This window comes from Cryptomeria japonica, chromosome 11, assembly GCF_030272615.1.
Source record: "Cryptomeria japonica chromosome 11, Sugi_1.0, whole genome shotgun sequence".
NCBI lineage: Eukaryota > Viridiplantae > Streptophyta > Pinopsida > Cupressales > Cupressaceae > Cryptomeria > Cryptomeria japonica.
The window spans coordinates 717,356,071-717,378,105 of record NC_081415.1 but is presented as its reverse complement, the minus strand read 5'-3'; the positions used below and the strand labels follow the sequence as shown (position 1 = coordinate 717,378,105).

Genomic DNA, 22,035 nt, shown 5'->3' with positions numbered 1-22,035 from the left:
CATAGAGGGGAAGGGACGTAGAGGTGAGAGAGAGGTGAGATGGGGGTTTAAGGTGGGTGGGGGTGATAGAGAGGGAGAGGGGAAGAAAGGGGGAGAGAACTAGTGAGATGAGGGAGTGATGAAGAAAGTGAGGGAGAGACTAAGAGAGGGGAGGGAGTGAGGAAGAAAGTGAGCTCGAGAGACCTATAGACACGAGTGAGGTGAGAGAGGGAAAAAGATGGGGTGAGGATTGAGGGTGAGCGATAAAACATGAGAGAGAGAAAAGAACAAAGAGAAAGAGATGGCTAAGGAGGGAGGAAGGGAGAGGTAGATAGTGAGTTATTGAGAGACCTAGAGAAGATAAAGGTAGATAGGTGAGGGAGAGAGTTCACAAAGTGAGAAAGAGGGGCAAACAGGTAGGGAGATAAGTGGAAAGGGAGGGAAAGAAATAGGGGGGAGAGATATAGAGGTGACATACTTAGAGCCTAGGGAGGGATGGGTGAGAGACATAGGAGGTAGAGATATAGTTGAGATAGATATAGAAGGAGAGAGATAGCTTATGAGATAGGAAGGGATAAGTATTAAGGTAAAGAGGAAATGAGATACCTACAGATGGGGAGAGAGAGGGTGGGAGGAATAGATAATGATCGAGAGAAACAATGTGAGAGGGAGGCAAGGGTAGAGATGGGGCTAAGGAGGGAACGTGAGGTAGAGAGGTCGTGAGAGAGAGAGAGGTTGAGTTTGAATTGAGTTCCAAACATTCAATTAAGCTGGGAAAGAAAGTGAGAATCAAAGAAATTGTTTCAATGTCGAACATTTGGCTAGCACCATATTTGGCATGCACCAAACTGTCCGCATTGGGAAACACCAAACCTATGGGTTCGATTTGCTTGGGGCATCCAACCCAAAGGTTTGGATGACCATTTCAGGGCAAAGACATGTTTTTATCAGAAGATTGAAATTTTTGATATATTTTTGCGGTGCTCTCTATTAGGTTTGCACGTATTTCAATGCAACAAAAAAATACCATAATATCCTATTTTGGGTATATTTTTTCACATGTTCATCAAATTTTGAAGAAACTTACAATTTTAGAAACTAGACTCCATTCTACACACCTTGAAAAAAAATTTTGGATTTTTTATTAGTTTTCAATGATTTGGCGGGGGGGGGGCTGTCCACTTTGAAAATTAGTTACCAAAAATTCCAGCATAATGTACAAGATGTTAGCTAATTTCTCCCTAAAGCGATTTTAAAAATTCTAAAAAAGTGTTAACATTTTAGGGGGGGCATGAAAAACGCTATGTTATGTTTTTTGCATAAAAACATGACCACTTTTTGTGGCCCCACTTTTTTAAGCCCTTAATCTCCACCATTTTCAGAACAAATTATTAATAATTTAGAAAGTAGACATGGGGCACTTTGACTCAAGTTCTTGTTGCATCTTCAAATTTGGAGTGTAACTATGTTCAATTTGTCATTGAAGTTCAAACTTTGTTGATTTCAGAAAAAAAAAAAAAAAAAGTGGCATCTTAAGACCCCTTTTGGTACCACATTTTGATGCACATACCCCAAAACCTCTCAATAATCAAACCTCCGTGGATTTCGATTTAACAAGAAGAATAAAAGCACATTTCAACTTTGCTTCACATTTTTTTCAAAAACTAAATAAAATGGGTACTCACTTTTCATGCTTGACAAGGGCAATAGAGGAAGAGAGCAGGCTGACAAGTAGCGGGGAATGTGTACATGAAGGTGAAACCTCTATCAAAAGATATCAATGACCAATATTGTTTATTGCCTTTAATGTTAGACAACTATTGTAACAATTAGTCTTTAGCATTCACACCATGCCAACAACAAAGCACAAACTCATTCATTTGTGATCTGCACATTGTCACACAACCTTCCTCATTCTATGTAGGATTATGTGAGTAGAATGAATGTAGGTTTTACCACTTTGGAGAAGATAAGCTTGCTGATAATAAATCAACAAACAAAATTCCCATCAAAGCCTTTTCTTCACTATGTTGCATGTTTGAATATTTGTGTGCTCCTACAAGTGAGAAATGATGGTAGCCAAGTCTGGGAGTAGATAAAACTCAAGTGTGGCTCATATAGATGTGTAGATTACAAACGCTTGACCAAGAATCCCCAAATCTGGAGGGCTTCTTTTCTGATTATTGATTGAAAATGTTGAGGGACTTGTAAATTAAGTGAGAGGATTTATGTTGCCACTTGAAGATGAAGCCACACCTATGAAATGACAACACCTTTGAGCCTTTTCCTGCCACGACATGCATTCGGTAAATGTGCAGTCACCAAATTCAATCTCAACATGAACAGAGCAATGTCTAAAGAGATGTGCATTCTCTTGCATAGAGAACATACAAACTATTCCTAACATCCTGCAATCGTAAATGTGGGCCAATAGAAGATTGCCAAAAAAAATTTGGATTAATATCTATGTTAAAAAAATATGCATCTTCACTCATGAAAATAGCACATGGAAAGAAAATATTTAAAAAAGATTAATGCTAATTGGTTGTTGAAGCTTAGTTTAATTACTAGTTAATGGTCAAGCCAGGAATATGTTGTGAATAAAGCTACAATTAGAAAAATGAAATCACAACTCCCGCAATTCACAATAAAAAAACATGGGTATATGAGTCTCATGCAATGTAATAAAGGTTTGCACAAATGAAGCAACACCACATGCAAAGATCAAGAAATCACAAAGCATGTAAAAAAAAATGCTTTGTCTTGAAAATGCCTACAATGCAAAGGTTTCACACCAAAAGCCTCAACAAACTACAAGCTTAGAGATTGAACTTCTGAAAGAGGCTCCGAGCATGCAAAAAAGAACAAATCATAAAGAGGTTCTGAGCATGCAAAAATAGAACAAATCATGGCCTTTGACTTGCATATAGCCTGCAATTGATCAATAATCATGGCCTTTGACTTGCATATAGCCTGCAATTGCTAGTTAAATTCCAAGTATGTGATAAAGTCTCCATCCGCACTAGGCGACTTAAATCACACACACTAAGCTTTGATATCTAGACTTAAAAGTGTTAAACGCTCAGAGTTGACTGACATTCTCTAAGCTTAATATGTTGCTTAGTGTGTTTGATTTAAGACTCATTGATCTGCACAATGAATTAGCCTCCAACATATATTCATATTCAAATAGTTGCAATGAACAAAGATACACCTCTAAGTGAATAAAGATCGATCTTTACGAACAAAAATTGATTTGCACATAAATTCATCTCCACTCAAACACCCACAAATTAGGCTTTTATAAAACAAAACAAAACTATGTCTACATAATGGAGAAGATAAGACACAACAAATTTTTTCAAGGTAAGTTCACTATGTCAACCCTCCACGTAGAGTAAGTTCGAATAACCGAGATAGCCCACAAGAAGAACAAATGCCTCCTCTTGTGAGTATGCAAAATTTCACATTCATTTTTCAAAAATGTAAAACCCACAAAACTGAACCTGCACTATTAATCACAATGAATCAACCTAGGATTTTAGCATCACACGGCCTATGTAAAGATCTACGTGATATGCCTTTTTAACCAGATCAAGATGCCTGTTAACACACGGAACATGTAATAATTACATGCAATAGAAGTGTGCTCATGCAATAAACCCTCATGCCAATTAAAAGACTTCGGCCTCATATTGCATCATAGATCACTCTTTTACTTGTTTGCAAAATCTCTTCACAAGGAACACAAAAAAATAGAATTAGACAATACTGCAAATAATATTTCTAAATCTAAATCTGTGACTGCTTTTGATATGACCCTTCGTTCCCATAAAGGGAAGAAGTAATGTGTTGTTTGTTCTTTTCTGGTTGAGGGAACCAACTAAAACCCTCGTTCCCCTAGTTCAGGGTGCCTGTAATGGGGATAGTTTCTTTCTATTTGTTTCTTGTGTTGGTCAGGGTTGTTGGTGTTTAATGTCTATCTATTTGGGCAGCCTTATATGTTGGGTTCCAGTCCCTGGTTCTCTTTTGTAAGGGATTTCGAGTCCCCTCAAAACCTATTTTTACCTTAATCAAAAACAATATTTCTAAATTAGACTATGCAAAATATACCAAACTACCATTCTAACTAGATTCAACTTTGATACCATGTCAAAACTATCATACTTTTCACTTTTCTTATAGAATGTTGATATTGTAGAGCTACATGACATTGGCTATTACATGTCTTCAAGATTAGCAAACAAGAAATGATCCAATACTGGAATAATGCTTATATGAAGACAATGTATAAACTTACAATAGATGGACATATTTATAGTGCTCTATAGATGGTGGATGAATGTGGAACAGTGATGATGAGATGAGACTATTATGGTTGCCTAGCCAAGTGAGAGCAACTACTTCTTAGAACATGAAATAACCTAAGAATAGACATGTGCAAAACTCAATGTAACTACAATTAAATAAGGAAAAACACAATAGCAGGCTTATTTCCCTAGAAGATTATTTAGGAGGAATATTCAACACTGGGATTAATAGCAAAAGATTATTATATATCAATTTTATAAATATTGATAGTTGGTATACATATTAGTTGATATTTATAAGTCATATTAAATTTTAAATCTATTTATTGTTAATGTATATCAATTAATATACATGAACAATCAATACAAATAAAATTTAATATATATAAATGTTAATATAAATAATAAATTAGACAAGTTAATAATTAGTTAAATATTTTTTGGTTTTTTATTGCATACATATTAAAATTGATATTTATAAGATCTTTGTTGTATCATATAAAATTTTAAATCTATTTATCATCCAATGTATATCAATTAATATACATGGACAATCAAGACAAATAAAATTTAATATATATTAATGTTAATATAAATCAATATAAAATCAATTGATATACACTGACAATCAATACATAAAATTTAATATGATACACTAAAAGTCATAGAATAAAAATCTACCTATTGATATTTCTTAAGATTTCTATCATATTAATTTCTAAGGATTTCCATTGAATGACAGTTGGGTGTATATCAATTGATGTGCATCAGTATGCCAGATAGGCAACACGTCACTCCTGCACCTGCTTATTAAATAGCTTTGTGTTATCTATTATAAAATGCCTGCACCTATTTTTAATTTAGCTTTCAGTTCTCTACTATACTATTCTTGCACCTCTTTTAATTTTAGCTCTGAGTTCTTTAGCATACCAAGCCTGCAACTGTTTTGAAAACAGTTCTAGCGTTGGCGATGTCGTTGCGCTTTCCTTCCCGAATTCCATCGAGGTGAGAATTGAGAATATATTTTTTTAATGAAGAGATGTTATTATTACTATTAGTGGGTAAGCGGAACAACTTAAATTGCATATATTAAGTTAACACTTGTCATTTTCTAGATTTAATATGTTCCTTAAGGTGTGTGATCATGTTAAGAATACACTTTTAACTAAAACTGTCTTCAGAGTTAACTAACATTCTTGTTGTTTAATATGTAAAAAATGGTCATTATATTAATCAATTTTTTGTACCAATCAAAAGTGACTATTATTTTTATTTTACAAGTGAAATGCTAAATGTGACCTATAAAGTAGAGATGAAATACAAGTTGTGTCCTCTTGATGTGTTCAACTTAATAATTTTTATTGTTGCTTAGTTCTAATTAGATTGAATTATTTCAAGGTCAAAGTTGATGTTTTGATGTTTGTTTGATGTACTTAGATCACGAGATGTCTCTTAATATTATGACTTGAGAAAAAAATCACATGACATAAGTAATCTTAAATATGCTAGTATGAATATGCCATAATGAAAAATATTTAGGTGATTACATTTTTCATAGCAATAACCCCTAAAGTATAACTTAGAGAATATGATCAAATGTAAAGATGCATTAATGATGAATGAATGAATTGGTCTTAGTTATAGGGTCTAGTGAGGTACCCATGTCCAAACAAATAAACATCTCCTGACTAGATAAAATAAGAAAACATAATGCAAAAAACATCCTCCCCAAAAGAGAGACGAAAGAAAGTAAACTAACATGTACATGTGATGGAAGAAATGAGGACTCAACATAGTCCATCATAGACTACTACCATAAATGTACAATGTATATCCCTCAATAGGAGAGAAAAAGGAGACTATGAATCCTTGTAAAGAAGTAGCTCATGTGATAACGAAGAGAGCTCAAAGATAGGAAACAATCCATTACCTAAAAAATATATTTTCCCTTGTGGAAAGATAGTTCCACTAATGATTGTAGGGGCAATTTCCATACTCTAGATGAATAGGAAATCAAAATCCAAATGTGTCTCTCTAAATGCAACTATGGTGTCCTCATGCTAGAAAAAGATGTCTCCTTTAAAATAGAAATTGAATGTTGAATCAAAGAAGTGAAACTAGGAGATAGTAGAAACTACATTACATTTGAAAATATTGAAGATATGATGACATCGTGTTACCATAATGCAAATCCTCTAATATGTCCTCAATATTTGCAATGTGAGACTCCATAAATAAATAGGATATGTCAATAGATAAGAATCCTAATGTAAGATTGGACGACTAAAATGATCCTATTGAACTAAAGTAGCAATAAGTGATGGTGGAGTAGAGATCTTAATGTATGTCATCTAACTTTATTGTTCACCCCTGAATGATGTTGTGTCCACACAAGATGCCTAGGTGTGAACATCAAATGTATTTGTAAATGCTAGGTTAGAAGAAACAAGAAAACTAATGTCATTTATAATGCAAATCTATTGCAACTGATGAAGTTCCTAAAAAAATTTCAAATCATCAAGTTTCCTCAACTTGAATTCATTTATAGTATGTCTTTTCTTCACATAATAATCATATTTGATTTTCTATAGATTTGGAGACATGATTACATGTAGTAAAAAAATGTACAATAAAAGAGATAAATGAAGCCCACTCGGAAGTTTAAACTTCTCCAAGAGCTATTTAGTATATGAAACATCATTTGTATGTCCATGGCTTTCTTCAATTGTATGGGTAAGAATTTGATCTTTTAGAAACATCGCATTAGAGATAAAAACCGATGAATATCATAAGTGCATTCAAAGGAATTCATGTTCTCCTTTAGTACATTTCACATGACCTAGAAGTTGTGATATTCTTGATGCACCAAACTTAAAAATCTTGGAACTTTGCTATAATGGTTGTGCTCATTCCAAAAGAATATGAGCATTTATTTGGCACTCTAGAGTTTTAAAAAATGAAACCCTTAAAAGGTTACTTTTTAAGTTGTCCTTTCACTAAACTAGATCCATTTATCATGTTGTTCATTAGATGTAGGGACAATCACAACAACAATAGGTGCTTGAATTCTTATATGCAAACCACCTACTTAATCGATATAAGTAACTAGAGATTCCTTCATTAGTTTTCAAATGTGATAATATTCATATTCTACTACTAGATCTCATGAATAATTGAAGAGGGTTTATTTTGACAAATTTGAAAATATTCCACCCTTGCTTTGTTTAGTTTTATATTTCCATTAAGAACACAATATAAACCATCATTTGACTCTTAATGCCTCAAATCTTACTCAAGTCACCGTAATGGTCTTTTGTGGGGCACATCTAACATATGTTATATTTGAGAAATCTAGAGTAAATTCCAAGCACTATTTTCTCCTTGATTGACAAAGAGAATGATCGACCCTCATGGATAAATGAAAATTAAAGTATTGATTGTGTTTGGATTCAAAGGCAATAGGATTGAGAATATCATGTTGATTTGTTTTCAACATCTGCTTTCTCTTTATCTTCTCTTTACACCTAAAGAACTAGGATGTAACAACCATCAGTCGTTTCCATCTTTCTATTTGGATCATCATCATCACCTACACCCGTACCACCCCTAGTGAACATTTTCTTTAATACATTACCATGGTGTTATTAAAATCCACATCCCTATCAACTACCATCTTGACAATGGGAATCCTTAATTACTCTATAGAATGAACGACGTCTAAAATTTCTAGATTACAAAAAAAATCTTCTTTCGACCATCAATAAGCTTGTTGACTAGCCTTGATTTCTTTGGCAATAAGACAAAGTAGTACTAGTATCATTATCGTAATGACACTAACATGTGACTGTGTAAGACATAACTTTAGCATACCAATCTTTACAGGAAACTTTTATTTTATCAGTATAATTTAAAAAATATACCAAATATATTATTGAACATTTTGTGTGCACATGAGAAACATAACTAGTATACCTATATTTAAAAAATATAAGTAAAATATGTCGAGAGATATCTTATAATAGAAGAGAATCATTTGTAAATTAAACGTTCTTCTAAAATACTATAAACCAAGAATACAAATCCATTAAAGTTCGGCATGCAAAAAGCTCTGAACCTAGCTGGAGACAAGTGGCGAGAGTTCTATTTTATTTGGAGTAATAAAATAACACCTCCACAAAAGCTGAAACGTGACATATTTCATGCATTTACATGTCATTTGCATGTCAAATTGTTTCATAAATGGATTTTTGTTTACAGACATTTTGATGTCATTGTAGATGCCTCTCGGCATAAACAAGTTAAGAAATTGTAAATATATCTCATATTAACATACATGAAACCATCTAAAATTTTGTCAGTTAATATCTATATCTTACAATATAGATTATACCTTTTCAAGTATTTAGTCAACCTAATCGTATTATTGTTTTTGTTAATGATTGATTACAGAGATTTAAATGAAACAAGTATCATTGACACCGGGACATCCATGCATACATACATGTAACAAATTGTATAATATTCGAATGCTCTTTAGGCTGAACAAGGATCCACACCCACCTGGACTTGATTGTGTAATCATTTGAGACAGACTAGTCAACTAGGCCGAAACAGAATTATGAACTAGTTAACAATTTTTAAAAATGGACTGTCTTTAGCTACATAAAAACAAATTAGCGAGGGAACTAGGATTCTCGCTAGATTCTACTAAAATTTTACTTGTATCTTTTCAATTGTCTATTCCCATCAGATTTAATATCAAATCTGTCTATAGCAGGGTCTGCCGATGCACATATCACCGAGATGAAATGTTCCTCACAGGCAAAGGTGGTAATCTGATTTATGTTTTCTTTTACAAAACATATTTTGCCAATTGATTTTATCTTAATATATCTATTTTAAAGATAAACAGGCTGTGCAAATTACCTCTCCGCAAGAGATTAGACGGTTTCAAATTTCACGAGGGACCAAGGTTTTTCATACAAACTGCGACTGCCAGAAGTCGGTGATTCAGTGAAAACATCACAAATATTCATCTATTCTCAGCGATCGTCAAAATGTTTCAGAAACCAGATCGATGAACCTTATACTGGTTTAGATACTCAACATAAAAATGTGGAAATTTCAGAAATATTTTAGTTCAACTTCAAGCAGGTCATATAGCATGCACCAATATTTTTAAGCAACAGATACTCAAGACAATGTCCTTACAACTAGCAGTATGTTACAATTTACACTCAAATATACGCATAAAAAGTTGATCACTCCCAAATCCTCAATTTATTCATATCATTAAAAGAAATGAGATATGTGTACATACAAATGAACACGTAGTCTTGTTGTAATTTTAAAAAATTGCAAGTAAAAAGGAGGGCCAAAGTAATCATACCCTCCTACATATATATTTGATTAAGGACCAAAGTAATCATGACTTGCGATCACCAAACAAAACCAGCCCTCAGATCCAGAAGTGTGGCTAAAGTTATTTTTCTTAAAAATCTTAAATTTATAAAATTAGCCACAAACCTTTCCTAGCAGGCAAAAGCTAATACTACTCAGCTTCAATTGTCTTATAGTTCAGACTTAAACTTGCAAAACCCTTGCCAGCACTTGCAACTAGTAATGTTATCATTATATAAAACAGGATTAGTTACTGGAGCAAGCATCAGAAAGAAACCTGCTATGCCGGCCAGAAACGCCATAGTTGTTGCTGCACAATATAATCCAAGATATATCTTCATTTGACACAGAAATGCACATGCACTAATAATTTTAAGCAATAGATACTAGCAACAATGTCATTCCTAACAACTAACAGTAGGTTACAGTTTCCACTCAAACATACCCATAAAAGATGAACATCTCCAAACCCTCAATTCATTTGAATATTTTAGATACATATGCATTGTCAGAGAAATAAGATCAATATCGTGAATTTATGCAAAATATTTGAAACGTAAGAGTTTTACAATAGAATGAGGCCACATAATTATGGATCTGTTTATATCATTAGAAGAAATGAGACTTTTATACATGAAATTTTGAAAATGAACATGCATGAAAAGGAGGGCCTAATCATGATATACAATGATCTAACAAAATCAGCCCTTAGATCCAAAAAAATGTAAATGCGTCCTAAAGTTAGGGTCAACTGATTTTTCTTAAAAATCTTAAATTTATAAAATCAGCCATAAACTTTTCCTACCAGGCAATAGCTATTCAGTACTCATCATCATCTTATAATTCAGACTTCTAACTCGCAAAACCCTTGCCAACACTTGCAACTAGCAATGCTATCATTGTATAAAACAGGGTTAGTTACTGAAGCAAGCATCAAAGAGAAACCTGTTATGCCGACCAGAAACACCATAGTTGTTACTGCACAATATGGCCCAACACATAGCATCATTTGACACACAGGTGCACATGGAAACCAAAAAGGAAAATGTTGGCCAGAAATCAATTCAAATCAAATGAAATCTGGTGTATGATATCTAGACCAAGCTCCGAAAGAAAAATCAAATCAATATTATTCGATATGTAGAGTTCAAAACAAACAGCAGAGGGAAGATTATTGATCATTCAACTCACCTCCCCCAATTGCAAATCTCACTACATGTATCATGTATTGTATTTCTTTCATTTTGGAAAAGAAAAGGCATGTTTTAAAACGGTCACATGGTTAAAAGGGCCTGTTTAAAAGGGCCCCTCTTCATTTGATGAACAAATTTTTTCTCTCTTACACAGGGACACGTCCCCACCAGTGAAACCCCCATATCCATCCCCCCAGCTATTTCGGGGACAGTGAAACATTAGAGGACGTCCCCTTGCCATCCTCCCCCATCTCCAATTCTTCTGAAACATCCAGGGACGCATCCCTGATTTCAGAAATGGCTACAAAAATGAATGGGATGCTTGCCCATCCCTGGGACGGTCAGGGACATCTCAGATATCCCCCAACCATCCAAGGGATGGCCAAGCATCCGCTACAACATCCAACATTTGATAAGTGAAAAAAATTAAAAAAAACATGAAATGTTTTAGAAGTCTATTGGGTTGTAAAGGAGCATGGGGATCCCACAAGCCCTCCCAAACCCCTTGTAAACCCTAAATCCCTTCCAAAACAAAAACATTTCATTTTTGCAGTTTCCTCCATCTTGCCTAGCAGTGGTTGTCTGAGTTTTGTAGTTGCTAGTTCAAGGGTGTTTTAAGGACGAGGGAGTTTGAGAGGTGAGATTGGACACCTCTCCATTGCATTTTGCCACATTTTGTAAAAGCTCTAAGTCTTAAAACAAAATGAAAACTGCAAATTTGAAGCTACATTACTGTCAACTGTCAAAATATGCCTTTATTTAACTTCTTAATTTTTTAGCTTGTTAGTAAAACTAAATTTATAAATTTAAAAAATGTTTTCATTGTTTTGGTTTCAAACTTTCAGTTTGCTATTATAAAAAAACACCACAAAATGAACAGCAACAATAGTGCCAGTCATGAGAGCGGGGAAGAAATTGTAAAAGAAGTAACCAAAATATCAGTAGATCCTTCTTCTAATTCTAAAAATCCAAACTCAGCTTCTCTATTCCACAAGACTGTTTTGCATGCCCTTCACCCTCTCTTAAAAAATTTGCAAAAGGCCCTTTCAACCCCAAGAAACCATTGCTTCAATTTGCCACCAATGTGACTGACAACAAGGGTAAAAATGCAAGGGGCAGCATGCATTGGCTATGTCATATTTGCAATGCTGATTACCATGGGAGCTTGTTGACGTGTTTGAAATCGCATTACTGCAAACTCCATACGGCCAACACAGAATAGAATGAACTCGTTGAGTATCCTATCCTCTCTTGAGATAAGGAAATCCCTAATGCTATTTCTTATGTTTGATCAAAGGGGACAACCTCAAGGTTTCGTTCGTCAGGTCTTGACTGCGGGATTACTCAGTGGTTTGATGTGTTTTTGCTGGAAACACAAGAGGACTTACGGTGAAATAGGCAGTTGCTGGATGAGTTCCCTAGAACTTTAATAGCCTCGCTTATCGAATGGTTTAAGTTGGGTTGACACTGTTTTCAGCAGGACTGCGGATTCTATTGGTAAAAAAAAAGGAAAAAAGAGGGATAGAGAGAGAGACGGGTACAAAAAATATAAAGTTTAACCAAGATAGCAGATTCAATAAACAGACAGACACCTCCAAATAACTAGATTAAGTATTACCAGCCATTTAAGCACAATACTTGCATCAATCTAGTGCGATCTTCAAGGGAAAATTGAATTTTCATGCTATTAAATACAACATCAGAACTTTGACATTCATTCAGTGAGGATTCAACAACCGAACTAAGCATATGAAAGGTTCAGATTAACCATGCAGAAGGAAAGACAATCAGCCATTCCCTAACGGTATGAACAACAAGGACTCTATCGAAAGTTTACTTAGAAAATGCTATAAAAAGGAAAGAAACATAACTGAAAATTATAAATTAATGAAGGAGACCATGCACTCACAAAGAAACTTTAAACAGTTTTAAATTTGCATTAAATCCTGTAAATTTCGCCAGAGCTTCACCAACAATCCATAAACTTCTAACAAAATGAGGGAAAACCAATCCCTTAAATAGGCTTAAAAAATGGATGAATGGCCAAGATCTAATCTAAACAAATGGCCCAGATTCATCCTTAAAAAGAGAACCCATACCCATAAATGGAGGGTAAATATCAGCAACTACCCCAAAAGGAGCAATAACTACCCAAAAAAGGATAATTAAAACTTACCTAAAATAATCCAAAAAGGTGCATACACATAAAGTTTACATTTAGTTGACTTGGAAGTCAAACATGACCCTTTGGCCAAAAAGTGCACTTTTCAAAATTAAAAAAGTAAAAAAAACACTTTAGGAGAGCACTTTTTCTTTTTCAGCTTCACATCCCTTTTCCAAGAATTCATCCTCGCCGTGCAAATATTCTTGCCAAAGGTTCCGACTTGCTGTACGTTCCTCACGAACATATTCCTGGAACCTGAGGCACAATTGGAATAGCAAATTGAATGGAGGCATAAAAGGATGACGAACTTTATACTGCATGCCTTCAAGGTATTGGTCTACGTGCTTCAAACCATCCTTCCAGCTGGAACGATTATGCTCGAAGCACAACATGTCCGACTGGAATTGACCAGCAAAGCTCAGATCCTTAGCAGAATAGGTGATCCTATCCGTCCCTAGTCTTTCCTCCCAATCCGACTATATCACTTCATCGGACAGGTCATTTTGCCATCCCGAGACCATTGATCAAAGGATCGTTTTGCCGAGTTCTTGCATGGTTTTCAAAATTGTCTCGCATGCATCGTGTTCTTTATCAATGATTTATCTTGTGTCATTCTTCATGGTGATAGTCCAGTACCATTCCTTAAGAGTGTTGATCTTATAAGGATCTAGGATGGTGGATAATGTAGGAATCTGTGCATGGGTCCAGAAGAGAGCTCTCATGAGGGGAAGAGTAGTGGCAACCACTTCATGCATTCTAAGGGATTCCCTCTTTACCTCTAATAGCCGGACCAGGGTGGTCTCTTGATGGTGAGCCATCTCTTTTACTTCTTCGAGGATTCGTTCTCCCCTCCCTTTGATGCCTTGTATCCATTCTCTGACGGCCCTTGCAGTATCCCGTACTCCTTCAAATTATGTTGTGGTCCTCTGTGCCAAGGCCGTCGAGGGAATGTGGGATTCGGAAACATTGTGCAATGGTCTCAAGAGTTGATCGATGTATCCCTCGGCCTGCTCGACACGAGCTTGATACATGTCCCTTTCAGCTGTTATCTCTTCAAGTTGCCTGAGCATGTTCCGTACTGAACCCTTGAATTCCTCCTTTTCCTGTTCCTTAGTGGCTCGTCCGATGGGGACGATTGTGATGCTATAATCTGCCAGTGTGATCTGATTTGCTGCCTTGTCTACAGGCGGGGTGGCGATGTGAAGAGTACGGTTCCTTTGCTCATCTTTGGTCATTCTAGAATATGCCTTGGGCTTTTTCCTCCCCTTGGCCTTAGCTTGATCTATATGTGAGAAGATGTCTTCCAAGTCAATGGGTGGCTTTGTGGCGGCCTTGTGCTCGGCTCAGGCAATTAACCATTCTTGAGGTACAATCTGGGCTGATACTATGGTTAAATTTTCACTATGTTCTTTGATGTTTTCAGCCGTATCATCACAAATTTGCAGCTGCTCGGTTACGAGAGGAGTGGAAGAGGTGTCAAGCTCTTTGCTTGCAGTAGAGTTTTCTCCCACTTCACTGAACAATTGTCTAGTGCCTTCGTGTGATGGTAGCTCTTCAGACTTTTCGAGCTCGCGGGTCTCCTCTGTCCTTTGCTTTCCTTCAACGGTAGTCATCTTTGGCAGTGTTATGGAGCAGCAGTTTGCTGGTAAACAGATTTGTCCTTCTTAAATACCTTTCAAAAATGACTCCCGAATGCCCAAATTGAAAGACAAAAACTAGAACCAACAGTTGAATCACTTGCAATGGTGAGTGCAAGTGCTCTTTGAATTTTGATATGAAGGTAGAGCTCCCTTCGTTGGATAAAAATGTATATTTTCTGAATATGCTTTTAACCGGAAAACAATAAAGGCAACTAACATCTGCTCATAGCCATGACACAGATGCGAATAGCAGATTTATAATGAAGTGAATGAAGATAAGTAAAACACAGTGTAATTATCCACACCCAGGAAAATACCCTTTCCAATAAATAAAAATGCTCTGGACTCTGATCGAGTCTCTCTCATGCCTCAAAGGACAAGGGGGATCAGAATACCCAAACAAAGAGTTAACAACAGATTTCTTTCCAAATACAAATTATTTCTGAAATCAAAGTTTCAGAATCAAATGCATATACATAGTTTGATGTAACAGAAAAGACAATGAAAAGAAAGTACAAGAAAGACAAAGCTCATTGTAATAAAAAGAAAATATTGACAAATCCACAGATCAACAAAATCTTCTTCATTCTATCAATGCCCGAAAATGTGAGCTCACAGACTCAACACTTCTGAAAAACAAAACTGTGCAATCCAGAAAACAATGTTGCCCCTTCTTTTTTTACAACAGAACGAGAAAGAAAATAAAAGAAGAACCCTTTCTCCTTTCTTTCATTACATATATATATAGCTAAGAATTTCAGTTATCAATAACTAATTCTTGAAAAGATTATTAATTAATCTTTTCCTTTATCTTCTATCTTCTTCCGACAACTCTTTTTAATTTTGCTTCAAATATTTTATCCTCCATTCCTTTCTGAAAAATATTTGAAGAGAATGTAATTTAAACACATCTAATTATGTGTTGACAGGTGGTCATTTATTTTATATCTCCATTTCAAACGTGAGCTTCTCATAATAATATTTTTCTCAAAAATTTGTATAGACCCATACTCAAAGATCAATAACTTTGGAATGCGATAATATTTGTCCAATCGCTCCGGTGAGGATTTAGAAAACTAGGTTTTCTAGAACCTGTCAAAATTTCAGCCCAATCCAACGGTGCAATTGAAAGTTATTCCCCCCCCGCACCGAGATTGATTGTTCTGTCTCAGAAAATCCGTGGTTACAGGTTGCATTGAAAACTATAAACAATATATATGTCAAAACTTGCAAATGGATCACGACTTTGAGATGCCATTTGAAGGAATGAGCTCTATTTTATGGCAAAACTCTCTTTATAATAGAGGAGGATTGTAACTCTTTATATTTTTCGTAATACCGTGAGCTGCTGAAACAATTCTTTGAAAATATTATCAACTGGTATCAACATATGAATTAATAATTAAATTCATATTTTAAGAAGCCGAATCTTCCTTTGTAACATGAAAGTTGGGCTTTGTATGTGTTAGTGTGGCTATCTCAAAAGTCATCCAAACACTTTTACTCTCAGCTCAATGATCATTTTTAAAACATCCACGTTCTGAACCTGTGAACTTTGAACCTTGAACCTTGAACCTTGAACCTTGAACCTTGAACCTTGAACCTGCGAGGTTCAAGCAAATGGTTCAAAAACACAAACTGCACCCACAGTATAGTTCATTGATTTTTTTTTTCCTTTCCATTTTCCCACGCGTTGAACCTTGAACTTGAACCAAAAAGGTTCAATAGTTCAAGTTCAATGAACAAAAATTACAAAGCCCGCTCCAGTTGAATTCGAACTTTGAACTTGAACCCAAACTTTGAACTTTGAAAAGGTTCAAGGTTCAAGTTCAATGACAATTGTTCTTTTGGGCTGCCTTAGAAAAATCTGCATAACGTTTTACTGAGAGCTCCGTTTCTTATAAAATTTTAATTGTAGAATAAATCAGCTGAGTAGAGCATAACCCAGAAATCATTTTTGCATATGACACATAAAAATTGAGATTTAATTGTTTGGGCATATGGGTAACCCAAAAATAAAACAATTAAAATTGTCAGCCGTCATGGAGTTTGGCCATAAAAAATGGTCATTTTGGAGAAGAGGATGTTAAAATTATCTCTGCAAAAGGATTTTATGTCATCTTTCACAAAATTTGAAAAACAATTACTTCTTTGTGACTGACAGGTAGGGGATGTCCAAGAGGGTGCTTGAAAGTTTGAACAAAGGTGACCAACACTTTCAACATTAAAACATTAGCAATAGCTGGTTTTTAGCTTATTATGAGGCTTTAGGCACGAACAAAAATATAGGAGTAATATTGGCTCTGATTGGGGACCGGGACTGTAAAGGACTAGGAGAATCCAGAATGTCTGTGGGAGAGAAGAAGAAGAATAGTGCCTAGCAATTGGGTAACAGAGTCAAGACAAATAGAGCACAGGGATCTTCTTGCAGATGAGGGAAAAGGCAACAAAACAAAACTAACAAGTCAAAACCCACACTAAAACAAGGCTGAAAACTAAGACAAGCTACACCTAGATCACACCAAAAATTTATTTACAAAAGATCGGGCAAAAAAAAAACCCATGCCTCCAAGAATGCAACTGGTTGTTCATGTAAATCCATCAACTGGTTTTTAGAAGTACGTGACGGTGCGGAAAAGTGGTTGATATGTAAGTAGAATCATTCCTAATAAATAACCTGCAACCATTGTAAAGAAGGATCCAATAACAACCCATTGTAAAAACTTCCTCAAAAACATATCAGGTCCAAAGAGCCACTCTGCATCATAGAATTATGGTTGTAACATGTCAACACCATCTTGAGTGAGTTGATTCATACTATAAATACCACAGTCTTCCATACGAAGTTTTAGAAAAATAAGTCATGCTTTTAATAGGACAACCTTCTTCAAAAGTGCAAGAATGGTCTGTGAGAAAGTCTCTATCCAAATCTGAATTTTGACTCTCTAAACATTCATTTTCCAAGAATTCATTATAAACATTAGCTTCAAAACAAAATGATTCCAACATGGGATGACTATCAAATAGCTCATCTTCACAATCAAATTTGAATATCTCTAATTCAGATTGCATGTGTGATATCATAACAGAGGTGAATGAGTTTCCCTTGGTTTGTATTTCAGTATTCTCAAAATTCTTCAATGTTTTGGGCTGCAACAATTCCTCAATATTGTGCATGCAATCAAACTGAAAATACTCATACCTTGTCTGCATATCAATATAGGAGATACCCCCTACTTTTTCACCATAAGGTATCTCTTGTTTATGCTGATCTGTTATGCTTCCCTGATCAAAATCATTAGCTGAAATTGCATTAAAAGTATCAAATGAAAAAGATTCAAATTCTGAAAAAGAGACATTTTCCAGCAAACTTCCATCTAATTGTTCATCATCAAATCCTTGCTCCATAGAAGAAGCACCTGAGCAAGTCATTGAAATTTCTGATTGTGCAGTTTGATCACCCTCATCTTTAAATGAATTATCATTTTCAACATACAAATGACAAATCCCTGCAATGCTAGTAGAGCTATTTTCAATCACAGGAGGTTCTTGGAAATGTCCATCATTGAAAACTATTAAATTTTGAGAATAAGAGATAGGTAGTGCTGATTTTGCTGCTTTCATAACAAGTTTCTTTTGTAGAAGTTCTTTCTTCGAATAAAACTTTTGATTATAAAGACAAATTTCAGATTGTGGCTCCCTCACAACACATTCATCCATGCATTTCATTCCACTTAACAACATATCATTATCTACCTCAATAGCCTCTTTTTGTGCATCTTTCAAATTTTGTATTTTCTTACACTTCAACTGAAATTTAATTTCAGTTTGCAATGCAGCAATAAAAACACATAGCTGATTACTTTCAGTTGGTTGGCAAGCTTGAGGAATTTTACCAACACATTTATTAAATCTATCAATAAAACCTCTCACAGATTCATCATTTTTCATCTGAATTTGAAAGAAATTCAACAGTAACTTATAAGTATCAACCACAGGCTAAAATCTTCCAAGGAATTTTACCTTTAAGTTATCCCAGCTAGTAATGCATCCATCTTGCAAATTCTGAAACCACTCGGCTGCATTTCCAACAAGGTTGTCAACAAACAGTCTCACAAAGACATTCTCTTCTTGCACTCCAAAAATTCCACAGGTAACCATGACTACTTTAATGTGTTCATTAGGATCTTGATTCTTATCTCCAACAAACTTTGGAAAGCATTCCCTTGATACTTTAGGAAAGGCAGAATATTGGGGCAAAGCAAATGGACCAAAATGAGTCCCCCATGGCTGAACTGCAACTAATGCCATAATTTCAGACTAGAATTCTTCAACCAGACATAAACAGAGTCGCTAATCTTCTTTCACACAGAGATGTCTTTAAAACTTGCGGAAAAAACAAAAATGACTGATCTTTTGATTTCGAATCCCCAACAGAGTCGCCAAAATTTTGTTGGTAAACAAATTGTCCTTCTTAAATACCCTTCAAAAATGACTCCTGAATGCCCAAATTGAAAGACAAAAACTAGAACCAACAGTTGAGTCACTTGCAATGGTGAGTGCAAGTGCTCTCTGAATTTTGATATGAAGGTACAACTCCCTTCGTTGGATAAAAATGTATATTCTCTGAATATGCTTTTAACCGGAAAACAATAAAAGCAACTAACATCTGCTCATAGCCATGACACAAATGCGAATAGCAGATTTATAATGAAGTGAATGAAGCTAAGTAAAACACAGTTTAATTATCCACACCCAAGAAAATACCCTTTCCAATAAATAAAAATGCTCTGGACTCTGATCGAGTCTCTCTCATGCCTCAAAGGACAAGGGGGATCAGAATACCCAAACAAAGAATTAACAACAGATTTTTTTCCAAATACAAATTATTTCTGAAATCAAAGTTTCAGAATCAAATGCATATACATAGTTTGATGTAACAGAAAAAACAATGAAAAGAAATTACAAGAGAGACAAAGCTCATTGTAATAAAAAGAAAATATTGACAAATCCACAGATCAAAAAAATCTTCTTCATTCTATCAATGCCCGAAAATGTGAGCTCACAGACTCAACACTTCTGAAAAACAAAACTGTGCAATCCAGAAAACAATGCTACCCCTTCTTTTTTTATAGCTGAGAATTTAAGTTATCAATAACTGATTCTTGAAAAGATTATTAATTAATCTTTTCCTTTATATTCTATCTTCTTCCGACAACTCTTTTTAATTTTGCTTCAAATCTTTTATCCTCCATTCCTTTCTGAAAAATATTTGAAGAGAACGTAATTTAAACACATCTAATTATGTGTTGATAGGTGGTCATTTATTTTATATCTCCATTTCAAACGTGAGCTTCTCATAATAATATTTTTCTCAAAAATTTGTATAGACCCATATTCAGAGATCAATAACTTTGGAACGCGATAATATTTGTCCAATCGCTCCGGTGAGGATTTAGAAAACTGTCAAAATTTCAACCCCATCCAATGGTGCAATTGAAAGTTATTCCCCCCGCACCGAGACTGATTGTTCTGTCTCAAAAAATCCGTGGTTACAGATTGCATTGAAAACTATAAACAATATATATGTCAAAACTTGAACATGGATCACGACTTTGAGCTGCCATTTGAAGGAATGAGCTCTATTTTATGACAAAGCTCTCTTTATAATAGAGGAGGATTGTAACTCTTTATATTTTTCATAATACTGTGAGCCGCTGAAACAATTCTTTGAAAATATTATCAACTGGTATCAACATATGAATTAATAATTAAATTCATATTTTAAGAAGCCGAATCTTCCTTTGTAACATGAAAGTTGGGCTTTGTATGTGTTAGTGTGGCTATCTCAAAAGTCATCCAAACACTTTTATTTTCAGCTCGATGATCATTTTTAAAAACATCCATGTTCTGAACCTGTGAACCTTGAACCTTGAACCTGCGAGGTTCAAGCAAATGGTTCAAAAACACAAACTGCACCCACAGTATAGTTCATTGATTTTTTTTCTTTTCCATTTTCCCACGCGTTGAACCTTGAACCTGAACCCAAAAGGTTCAATAGTTCAAGTTCAACAAACAAAAATTACAAAGCCCGCTCCAGTTGAATTCGAACTTTGAACTTGAACCCGAACTTTGAACTTTGAAAAGGTTCAAGGTTCAAGTTCAATGACAATTGTTCTTTTGGGCTGCCTTAGAAAAATCTGCATAACGTTTTATTGAGAGCTCCGTTTCTTATAAAATTTTAATTGTAGAATAAATCAGCTGAGTAGAGCATAACCCAGAAATCATTTTTGCATATGACACATAAAAATTGAGATTTAATTGTTTGGGCATATGGGTAACCCAAAAATAAAACAATTAAAATTTGTTAGCCGTCATGGAGTTTGGCCATAAAAACTGGTCATTTTGGAGAAGAGGACATTAAAATTATCTCTGCAAAAGGATTTTATGTCATCTTCCACAGAATTTGAAAAAACAATTACTTCTTTGTGACTGGCAGGTAGGGGATGTCCAAGAGTGTGCTTGAAAGTTTGAACAAAGGTGACCAACACTTTCAACATTAAAACATTAGCAATAGCTGGTTTTTAGCTGATTATGAGGCTTTAGGCACGAACAAAAATATAGGGGTAACACAGTTCATGGCGACTCTGTTGGGTGGGTTCATGTACTTTGATCTCCTGAATGGATGGAATCTCTCCTTCCTCAATTTGGTTACCCGGCTCGGCTGATTCAATGACTTTTAGCTCAACGTCTAGCATGTCGGGTGCAAGAGGATCATCAACTCCAAATGCATCGATGTCACTCTGGGAAGGAGTGGGTATATAACCCAATTCTACTACATCGTCGGACAAACTGGGGTCCTTTGACGATGAAGTGACCTCTGGCCTCCTAATGGGAATCTTCTCCCTTCTTGTTCTCTTGGATGTCTGAGTTCCTCTGTTGGCTTTAGCCTTCTTCCTTTTCTCAGGCTTTTCAATTTCTTCCCTAGGGCATTGGAAGTTCCCTCATCTTCGGAGGACTGAGAATCAAGGCTACCCATTAAGTGGTAAGTGAACTGGACTCCTTCATGAGTTAGTCGCTTAATCTGCTGATGCAACCATTGGTCTGTATATGTTCCTGGGGTTGCCATGACCGCCTCAAAATCAGTGATCGGGTCTTGTGTCCAATCAACGCCTGGCAAAAGATGTCTTACTGCCACAAATTCCCGGACCTGCAAGCAATTTCCTGAATCTGTGAGTTGATCTGGGACCCGACGATATTCATATTCATAGAGTCGCATTTGTTGCACACTCAGTCTCGAATATTCACGCCTCCGGACCTCATAGTCATCAGAGCAGTTTTTCCAATAA

The 22,035-nt window shown here is 35.3% G+C and overlaps 1 protein-coding gene across 2 annotated transcripts in view; it reads right to left on the bottom strand.

The window, feature by feature from the left end:
* Window positions 1-9,546: 9,546 nt before the first annotated feature.
* The window catches only part of LOC131061303 (CAAX prenyl protease 2), a 161,250-nt gene continuing 148,761 nt past the window's right edge, over window positions 9,547-22,035 (bottom strand). For both annotated transcript variants that reach the window (XM_057994916.2, XM_057994917.2), the window contains one exon: window positions 9,547-9,999. In XM_057994916.2, coding sequence (XP_057850899.1) covers window positions 9,860-9,999 — 140 coding nt within the window. In that variant the 3' untranslated portion in view covers window positions 9,547-9,859. The remainder of the gene's footprint in view (window positions 10,000-22,035) is intronic.